The sequence below is a fragment of the Tachysurus vachellii genome, chromosome 9 (genome assembly GCF_030014155.1).
Source record: "Tachysurus vachellii isolate PV-2020 chromosome 9, HZAU_Pvac_v1, whole genome shotgun sequence".
Classification (NCBI taxonomy): Eukaryota; Metazoa; Chordata; class Actinopteri; order Siluriformes; family Bagridae; genus Tachysurus; species Tachysurus vachellii.
This window is the reverse complement of record NC_083468.1, coordinates 24,645,762-24,656,964: the sequence shown is the minus strand read 5'-3', so window position 1 is coordinate 24,656,964 and position 11,203 is coordinate 24,645,762. Positions and strand designations below refer to the sequence as shown.

Here is an 11,203-nt window from a genome sequence, read left to right as displayed (position 1 = left end):
ATGATGTTCCCAGAATGGCTCGATCATCATTAATCATTATATAAAACACTGGGCTAAGAGTATTTCTAAAATCATCTGAATAAAATTTCACTGCTAGAATACTTATCTTAATTGAACATTTTCCTTGAAGTAAAAAAACATTTTCTATGATGCAGTAGAAACACTAGAGGATCATTAATATATTGGTATTTAAATACCAATGAAATCCTTTTAATTACAGTTTGAGGGAATGAACTTGCATCATCCCTCATGAAACAGACGCTGAACTAGATCTGAGGTGACGTGCGTCATCTCGAACCCTGTGGTCTGACCTTAGGGAGAAAAAGAGCTTCAAAATATACACCGAACTCAAAAACTCTGGAAAATAAACTGAGACAAACAAGAACAGACACCCCCCACAGTCACCACCCACATGATCACAGGTTGGGGTGGAAAACTTCCTCTGACACAGCTAGCATCTCGCACAACTGAGAGGTAGCGCTAGCGTTCTACAGCCAAAAGCCGAAGCACTCTGATGCTTTAAGTCTTTTAGAGTGTGGTGCTTTAAGCACAAAGCTACACGAATCAATATGAACCAGTAGGACACATGATACAGACAGACGTGGCTCTGACACGTGCTAATGTCAGCTAATAGGAACTAGCGGGAACTTTGTGACGTGCGTCATACTGATGGAAAAAAAATGCTGAGATTTACAAACAAAAAAAAAAAAGACTGAACTTCAGTTTGTGCCTCAAAATAAAAAACAATAGAGTTGGTCATGGGTTTGATGATGCTAATCGGGATCACATGGGAATCTTTTACGCTGTCTCTCTCACACAAGCCCCGGGCTGTCATGTCTCCACCATGAGAGGCACATGACACAGGCACCAACAGACCTGTGGAGCTCACTGCCACTTCCTGTTTATGAACAAGCGTCTAAAAAGAAAACGGTGACGACGACAACATAAAGCTGTTTGCTGTACGAGGAAGTAAAACCATCGCATAAAGCGAAAAAGGACCATGACAGGAAACCCTGCCTGATAAAATGGAACCTTAAACACATCTACAAGAAAGAAAGATATCTCCAGCTCACGAAGCACGTGAGGTATCGTTATGCACAAGGAGAGAAATATACAAATTCAGAACCTAATGAGGAGAAACTCATATACACAACATCACATGCGACACCTTTTTCCATCAACAGCCAAGAATGTTGATGATAAGAATATAAAAAGCCAGCGTGCACTTCCTCCATCACAGCAGAGGCTCACTGCCATGCTGGTTCTTCCATACTTTTCACCCTCAGGGGGCAAACGCAACATGTACAGGAGTGATTCACCGTCACGCCAACACGTTAGAGCTTGCAAACCTCACAACGCTTCATGTGTGAGCTGAAAGCACTTTATCTCTGCTTAATACCCACTACCGCTATTAGACTCCAGCAGCTTGGAGAAGAAAAAACTCTTCTCCTAACACCAAGCTCTGCGAGAGAGAGAGAGAGAGTGAAAGAGAGAAAGAATGCGGATAGCTCACACACATGTAATTATGATGTGACAATAAATAAATAAATAAATAAATAAATAAAGACAAAACACAGAGGCAGAGGGTAAAGCTGGGTTTAAACAGCAGGATTTTTCAGCCTAGATTTAGTTTCACAGATGAGAATCAGACATTGTGAAAGTATTCATTACTCGTGAGCGAGATAGAGGTTTGATAACGCGTAACATACAGCACACAGTCAGCCGTTATGACCAAACACGACTGATGACTGTTCTGGAACTTTCTACAAGTAACAAAAAATTTTTTTTTTTTACATTACTATTAAAATCTAAAAGCTGTTTGAGAGCAAGTTTAATAATCGATAAAATCACATAACTTTTTCTAGAAATCCAGATGTCAGAGTTGACGGTGGTGAAGAAAAACTCCCCGAGACGACACGAGGAAGAAACCTGACTCAAAAGGGAATCGACATCAATCTAGGACACATCAGATTGAGATTATACATCATTTCTCTTCTATAACTGTTCTACATACCGCAAAGTGCTAAGAAAAGATCTTTGAGCATGAGAGACATTTCTGAATTCATGACGCTTGTCTGAAAGCCCTAAAAGCCACAAAAAGAACAAGAGTACTGTATATTGTGAAAATCAGGGAACTTAAACGAAACTTGGATTCAAAAGATCGGATTGTTAGATTAGATTGTAGAGAATCTCACGGAGAGTTAGCGGGACTTTAACAGAACTTCAGGTCTGTCTTCATTGTTAGTGGATCTTCAATATGGGTAACATGTCATCGCCAAAAAGAATGATATATGTAATATGTGTCTGCTGTGTGAAAAACCAGCTTAAGACAGTTCTCACAGCCAGATACAATTTCTACTCCACCACACGCCCTCGGCTGTGGAATGCGACTCCTGCTCTTTGGCTGAGAGCATTTAGAGGTCACATGACACGCCTGCTCCTCCATGACCTCAGGCATGTGTGGCAAAGTGTCTTCACGAGCACCGCACTACACTACATTACTCCTTGTTTACAATTGCATCAAAGTGCATTAGACAGGCTCGTTCCCCCTGGAGAGCAGACCTGTCAATCAGAGCATGCTACTTAGTGCCATGATTACACCTCACTTCTTTAAAGTGGCTAATAGACCGAGACAGACAGCATTACTCGGGCAGCTTTCATTTCTATCCAGAACTAACCACGTTATAATAAACCATTACATATCACGACCATCTGGATCGATCAGCCGAGCGTCAAATACGTTTTAAAACCAGTTTTCATCATGAGAGATCTGAAAACGTACAGGGATGCAAACGTATTCAATGGAAAAAGGGAGATATATTCAGGTTCTGCTTTGGTTTCGTCACACTTCCTGTTCTTCGATGGCACAAAGCGGTGTTTATGTGTCATATCTTTTAAAAACCAGATCTCCGCTGAGACGAGAGACGAGTCGTGAACGTACAACGATAAAGGAACGTAAACGCTAGGTATATTTTTTAAAAATGCAATTTGTATTAAAAGTCTTTTTAAACATTCAGAACAGCTGTTAAAAAGCCGACCTGCATTCAACCGTACAATCGGATTAGAATTTCAAATGATACATCACATTTTTGTGTTAAAAAATGAAAATAAAAGAATGAACCAAAACAAAACAAAGCTGGTCTAGAGGAAGTTGATGATGGTTGTGAGTCGGAGCTCAGACAGCTCCAGTACCTGTGAGATTTAAACCCTATTTGGCCAAAAATAGACCAGCTTTAAGGAAAGGGGCAGTAAACAAAAATAATAATAACAATAAAATAAAAACAACATAACATAACTAAAGGCCAAATTGTGAGTCAAAAGAACGTGACTCCTTTGACATGAGGCGTTACAAACACTTTTCATAACCACCTTGTGTGTGTTTTTGTTTTGTAAGTGAAACAGTTTAAGTACTTTGCCATAAAACTTCCTCAGACCTTCTCAGGTTGGCACTAAAAATGGAAGGCACTCGACGCACGGCGTCATCACGACGTCCTTACGTCACCACAGTAAGGTCCTCGCGCACGCTGAGTTAAAGAAAAAAAAAAAACAACAAAAACAACAACAACAAAAGTCGCTGTGGCGTGGTTTCGGAATTGTCACAACTTCCGTCGACTCTTCTTTCCTTTCGTTTTATTTTTTTGTTTTGTTTTTAAATAAAATACAACACGGAAAGAATCCCAAGTGTGTGTTTTTTGCAGATCCTTCGAGTCGTCGCGTGCAACAAAACGTAATCCTTTTATTACGCCATTTGGCTTCCTAAAGTTGATCCTAAAGTGAAGTTCGTGTTTATTTATTATTATCCTCGCGAGACCCCGGACATCACATTATTAAAAGGAAAAAAAAACAAAAACAAAAACAACAAACAAAAAAACTACTTCCGGCTCGAAGACGTCGTTTAGTTTCCATAGTTACCAGATGCTACTAGTTACCAATAAGTGTGATCCGCATCTCCAAAAACCGGAAGTGATACTGCAAAAGCAGGCCAAAAGACGGATACAGTTATTATATCCTGCCAAACAACCCAAAAAAAAGTTTTGCAACTAAAAACCCCACATAAGCTAGGCACCAGGTAGACAAAGTTAAAAAAAACAAAAAAAAAAAACACCTGGGTTGTTTTGTGTCAGTCCCAGAACATTCAAGTATTGTGTCATTGTAAACACTGATGCACCTTTTCCCTTCTCTCTCGTGCTCGTACTGCGCATGTGCAAGACAACATAGGACTTTCTTTTAAATACTGATGACATTTAACACCAGAAACCAGGATTCTTTAGAGAGATACATGTTTTTTTTTTTTCTCGCCTTTTTGTTTTTGCTCAAACTTCCCGTTTTTAATGGAGTCTCACGGAGTCACGTTATTGATCGCGCGCTCGTGGCTGCGACTGCAAAATGGGGGGGAAACAAAAACAAAACAAAACCAAAGCGACATGAAGAAGCAGCCGAATCCGAGCGCTTAGAGAATGACACAGGAAGAGCAGCACTGCTCGTCCCCGTTGGGCGTCGCGGCGTAGTTCATCTGGCGCACGATCTCCGCGAACAGCTCGTCCACTGAGCCTTTATTTTTGGCCGAGGTCTCCATGAAGGGGCAGTTCCACTCATCAGCCAGCGCTTTGCCCTCTCCTGAGGACACCTCCCGCTCACCCTCCAGATCCACCTTGTTACCTACGAGGATCATGGGAACCCGCTCGTAGCGCTTGACCCTTATGATCTGGTCTCGCATGGGCTTGATGTCCTGGAAGCTCTGCTGGTTGACCAGGCTGTAGACCAGGATGAAACCCTGGCCGTTCTTGATGTACAAGTCTCGCATGGAGGCGAACTGCTCTGTGCCGGCCGTGTCCAGGATCTCGAGCACTGACGGTGACGAGTCCACCTCGATCTCCTTGCGGTAGAAGTCCTCTATCGTCGGGTCGTACTTCTCGATGAAGGAGCCCGTGACGAACTGGACGGTCAGGGCGGATTTGCCCACGCCGCCGGAGCCGAGCACGACCACTTTGTATTCTCGCATGGTCTTCTCGCTCTCACTCTGGCTTTCTCTGTCGCCTTAACTCCTCCACCCCTGCTGGGTCTTACAGCCCTCTGTTACCGCCGTCTGTCCGTCCTTCCTTCCCGCGATTACCGCAGGCTTTACCGTCGGATCCGGGCGGTGCAGTTTGTCCGGTGGTCCAGGCCGTGCATCAGAAACCTGTCATGATCAGCCTTTACTCTGGAGCTCAATGTGCCAACAGTCTCTCTCTCTCTCTCTCTCTCTCTCTGTCTTTCTCTCTCTCTGAGGAAGTGATCATCAGTACACACACACACACAGAGGGTGCGTCCCAAATTAAACGCAGCCTTTTATTTTACACAGTTGCTAATTCTTTTCAGGGGAAAGTAACTACAGCTACTAGGTGACGCCGGGTGACGTCACAGACAAACATGCAAACTAGTCATGCATTCATCATTTACATTTCTGGCATTTAGTAGACACACTTACCCAGAATGACTTACACTTTTTTGGACCTGGGATTCAAACTCATGACCTTCCGATCAGTAGTCCAACACCTTAAACACCACCACCCCCCACCACCACGACCACGATCAATGGCAAATAAAGATACTTAAAGAAGAAGGTGATAGGTTCTTTTTTACCTCTTAAATAAATGTATTTCTTACAGAAAGAAGTAATGTCAAATTTACAGGATACACAGATATACATGTTGTCACGCAAAAGAGGAAGGGTTTGCTTTCAAGTCAAGGTTTCTTCCTCGTGTCAGAGTTTTTCCTCATCACAGTCATTTCTGACATGTTGATTACGGATCTGAATATAAATCTCCATCCAGTATTGTGGTCTAATTAGGCAAATACGTTGGTCATGCTCATGTGGTTAATATGGAAATGATGTGGACGCTTAACATGGTTCAATCCCGTAATTCCAGACGTATAAAACTGAGGCAAACCCGAGAAGATGTCAGATTTATACAAGTCAACACATTACAGGTAAAAATCATGATTTCGGTCAATCGTTTTTCAGATCTGTTGTTAAAATGCTTCCATGCAAAATATAAAAAATCAGAAAATAGATAGTCTTTAAGCTCCGCCCACTTCACGATCGCTTTGTGTCATATGTTATAAAACATCTATTGTGCTGTATATAAGGTCATTTATGTCATTATGGTGCATTATACATTACACAACACATTATACAGCACATTAACTAAAGCCGAAACACAACAAACAGCAACGTATTTGTAACTTGTTTTCCTCTTTTTCTATATATTTAATTCAATTCAATTCAATTTATTCATATAGCGCTTTTAACAAATTCCCATTGTCTCAAAGCCGCTTTACAGAAGTATGGAAACAGATGAGAGAGAAAAAGAAATAAATATATAATAAGAAAAATAATAATAAGAAAAAATAAGGATAAAAATAAATAAATGAGGGGGCACGGTGGCTTAGTGGTTAGCACGTTCTCCTCACACCTCCAGGGTTGGGGGTTCGATTCCCGCCTCCGCCTTGTGTGTGTGGAGTTTGCATGTTCTCCCCTTGCCTCGGGGGTTTCCTCCGGATACTCCGGTTTCCTCCCCCGGTCCAAAGACATGCATGGTAGGTTGATTGGCATCTCTGGAAAAATTGTCCGTAGTGTGTGATTGCGTGAGTGAATGAGAGTGTGTGTGTGCCCTGTGATGGGTTGGCACTCCGTCCAGGGTGTATCCTGCCTTGATGCCCGATGATGCCTGAGATAGGCACAGGCTCCCCGTGACCCGAGGTAGTTCGGATAAGCGGTAGAAGATGAATGAATGAATAAATAAATGAATATATACAATTAAAGATTAAAATGAATTTTTAAATATTAAATTCAAATTTTAAATATTATATATTTATCCCTATACCTAATGAGCAAGCCGAAGGCGATGGCGGAAAGGAAAAACTCCCTCATCCTCATTTTTGTGACACGATACAGTAAATAGTGTAAATGTAAATAATGTCCTTTCTACAACAGTTTATAATGCAACCGAGAGCTCCTGAGGAACTAATGTGTCATCGTAAACTCTGAGTTCAGCGCAAACCTGATTATATACTTTACATATTCAACCCTACCTCTAATTAGCAGTAAATTGTGGCAGAATTTATTTCTAAGTATTAAGTATGTTTTGACAGTTAGTATAATGAACACAACAGCCCATGCTACCTTTTTGGATTTAACACTAAAGGAAAATACATAACATTAAAGACATGTCTGGACATGTGGCTGTTGTGTAGAGTAGAAGTCTGTATGCTGCTCGGTTTGGGACTCACCCTGTAAGGCACACTTCCTGCCCCGCCCCTGTCCAAGCTGCACAGCGCGAGACGTCACGCAGAGTTTCTTAAAGGCACAGAATTCCCGTAGCCGTGAGAAGTTCCGCTCGCGCACCACGCCTTGTTCGTGCGTGTCGCAATCGCTCGTGCGTCATCATCATCTTGTGCAAGAATTATCGGTACAATTATTGTAACAGACCTGACGGCAAATTAGAATATATGCGACATTATATGATATGATGTATTATTATGTCTATTAATTAATAAGTTTTAATTATATTCTAACGGTGTGCTGTAGGTCAGACAGAGGAGTTTACAGTGGAGGTGGGACTGCATCAGGGATCGGCTCTGAGCCCCTTCCTGTTTGCTATAGTGATGGACCAGTTGTCAGAGGAGGTCAGACAGGAGTCTCCTTGGACGATGATGTTTGCAGATGACATTGTGATCTGTAGTGAGAGCAGGGAGCAGGTGGAGGAAAACCTGGAGAGGTGGAGGTTTGCGCTGGAGAGAAGAGGAATGAAAGTCAGTCGTAGTAAGACTGAGTACATGTGTGTGAATGAAAGGGAGAGAAGTGGAATAGTAAGGTTACAGGGTGAAGAGGTGAAGAAGGTACAGGAGTTTAAGTACTTGGGGTCAACAGTCCAGAGTGATGGAGAGAGTGGGAAAGAAGTAAAGAAGCGAGTGCAGGCAGGTTGGAGTGGGTGGAGAAAGGTGTCAGGAGTTCTGTGTGATAGGAAAATATCAGCAAGAATCAAGGGGAAGGTGTACAGGACAGTGGTGAGACCGGCCGTGCTGTATGGTTTAGAGACAGTGTCACTGAAGAAGAGACAGGAGTCAGAGCTTGAGGTAGCCGAACTGAAGATGTTGAGGTTCTCTTTGGGTGTGACAAGATTGGACAGGATTAGGAACGAGTACATCAGAGGGACAGCCCATGTTGGACGTTTGGGGGACAAAGTTAGGGAGGCGAGATTAAGATGGTTTGGACATGTTCAGAGGAGGGAGAGTGAGTATATTGGTAGGAGAATGTTGGACATGGAGCTGCCAGGCAGGAGGCAAAGAGGAAGGCCAAAGAGGAGGTATATGGATGTAATTAATGAGGATTTGAAGCTAGTGGGTGCAAGTGTTGAGGATGCAGAAGATAGGGTTAGGTGGAGAGAGATGATTCGCTGTGGCGACCCCTGAAGGGAAAAGCCGAAAGAAGAAGAAGAAGAAGAAGAATTATATTCTAACGAATTCGTTTCTTAATTGCTCTGTTAGTTTGTATAAATAAATTATAATAAATAACATGCTGCCGAAAAATGTGTCATGTGATATTTTTTCCAGGTTATTTGGTTTGTTCTCGATATAACATGATATAACATGACCAGGACCCTGACCATAGATATAACATGACCAGGATAGTGACCATAGATATCACATGACCAGGACCCTGACCATAGATATCACATGACCAGGACTGTGACCATAGACATCACATGACCAGGACCCTGACCATAGATATCACATGACCAGGACCGTGACCATAGACATCACATGACCAGGACCCTGACCATAGATATCACATGACCAGGACCCTGACCATAGATATAACATGACCAGGACCCTGACCATAGATATCACATGACCAGGACTGTGACCATAGACATCACATGACCAGGACTGTGACCATAGATATCACATGACCAGGACCGTGACCATAGATATCACATGACCAGGATTGTGACCATAGATATCACATGACCAGGACCCTGACCATAGATATCTCATGACCAGGACCCTGACCATAGATATCACATGACCAGGACTGTGACCATAGATATCACATGACCAGGACCGTGACCATAGATATCACATGACCAGGATTGTGACCATAGATATCACATGACCAGGACCCTGACCATAGATATCACATGACCAGGACCCTGACCATAGATATCACATGACCAGGACCCTGACCATAGATATAACATGACCAGGACCCTGACCATAGATATCACATGACCAGGACTGTGACCATAGATATAACATGACCAGGACCCTGACCATAGATATCACATGACCAGGACTGTGACCATAGACATCACATGACCAGGACCCTGACCATAGATATCACATGACCAGGACCCTGACCATAGATATCACATGACCAGGACTGTGACCATAGATATCACATGACCAGGACCCTGACCATAGATATCACATGACCAGGACTGTGACCATAGATATCACATGACCAGGACCGTGACCATAGATATCACATGACCAGGATTGTGACCATAGATATCACATGACCAGGACCCTGACCATAGATATCTCATGACCAGGACCCTGACCATAGATATCACATGACCAGGACCCTGACCATAGATATCACATGACCAGGACCCTGACCATAGATATCACATGACCAGGACCCTGACCATAGATATAACATGACCAGGACCCTGACCATAGATATCACATGACCAGGACTGTGACCATAGATATAACATGACCAGGACCCTGACCATAGATATCACATGACCAGGACTGTGACCATAGACATCACATGACCAGGACTGTGACCATAGATATCACATGACCAGGACTGTGACCATAGATATCACATGACCAGGACCCTGACCATAGATATCACATGACCAGGACCCTGACCATAGATATCACATGACCAGGACCCTGACCAGGATAAAGTGCTTAATGAAGAGGAATGAATGATAACAGACATGACTGAACAGCTAATTATAAAGTCTATACATATATACATATGTTTATATATCATTTTTATAATCTAAAATAAGTTAAAATATTTAATTTATTTTCATATGCATTTCAGTAATCAGTCAGAAAATCGCATAATAAAAAGCAGCCTCAATCACATGGTCAAAAATATGATTAAAAATTTAAATAAAAAATTGTTCATTAGGTAATTTCAACAATTGCATTTTATTTATTTATTTATTTGTTTATGTATTTATTTGTTTGTTTGTTTGTTTGTTTGTTTGTTTGTTTTTAATTTATAGTCATTTTTGTAATAAAGCTATTTATTTATTTTTTATTTAAGAAAAAGATGCTTCCTGATTAATAAAAGTGGTCTGTAGGCTTTTGTTCACTGTAATTGTTAAAGTTTACTGCTGTTATGATGAGGCCTGGGTCACACCAACAGGTGTTTTGCTCATCGAGTTCCAGTTTAGTGTTAATTCTTGTGTTTATTTGAAGCTAAAAACAATGTGAAATCCATCTCAATCCTATATCTGCCTAATCTACCTGTATCCTACAAATATCACACGTCTTTAAGACAAGCGATACCTTTTGGACGTCTTAGGTATCTGGTGACGTTTGGTTATTAGGAGCACTTTTAATTTTTTTGCAATCATTTTATTATTCGTTTAAAATCCTGATCCAGGATATGAACATTTTATGCTTAAATGAATAACGTGTAACATGAGTCATTATACAGAATGGAAGAAATGTTCTAGTCTTCTCACACCCAGGATTTCCCCTCTAAAGCTGGATCACATTATTATTCACCTCAAATGCAGGTTCCGTCAGGTGTACTGAAGGCAACTGGGCTATAAATATCTACCAACCTGTGTCTCAAAGCTGAGTCACTTCCACTTTCTGTACATCACACATGATCTTTTATTTCTTATCAAGCCACGCCCTTCCTTCCGTATGTCAATATACCATTGTGACTAATTTGTCTCTAGATTTGACTTCACCTTTGGACTTCTCGGTATCGGGTCAATTGTTTATCTTATGAAAGAGGGAACTTTTATTCTAAATGTAGAGTTCCTCTGAGTAAGACAGAAACATCAGCAGAAATGTACGTGGCATGATTTCCAGAGTTTCGCCATACTTGAGCGTACACACCCAGCCCGAGGGTTCAGATCTCACATGCCTGCAGTGCAATGTGCTGGAGATTTTCATGTGT

General features: G+C 41.7%; 1 protein-coding gene across 1 annotated transcript; it reads right to left on the bottom strand.

Annotated features, from left to right (window-relative positions):
- Positions 1-1,582: 1,582 nt before the first annotated feature.
- LOC132851451 (ras-related protein Rap-2b) lies at positions 1,583-5,271 on the bottom strand. Its single transcript, XM_060878347.1, has one exon. It carries the CDS (start codon positions 5,000-5,002, stop codon positions 4,451-4,453), a length of 552 nt encoding a protein of 183 aa, XP_060734330.1. The 5' UTR covers positions 5,003-5,271; the 3' UTR covers positions 1,583-4,450.
- Between the last annotated feature and the right edge of the window lie 5,932 nt (positions 5,272-11,203).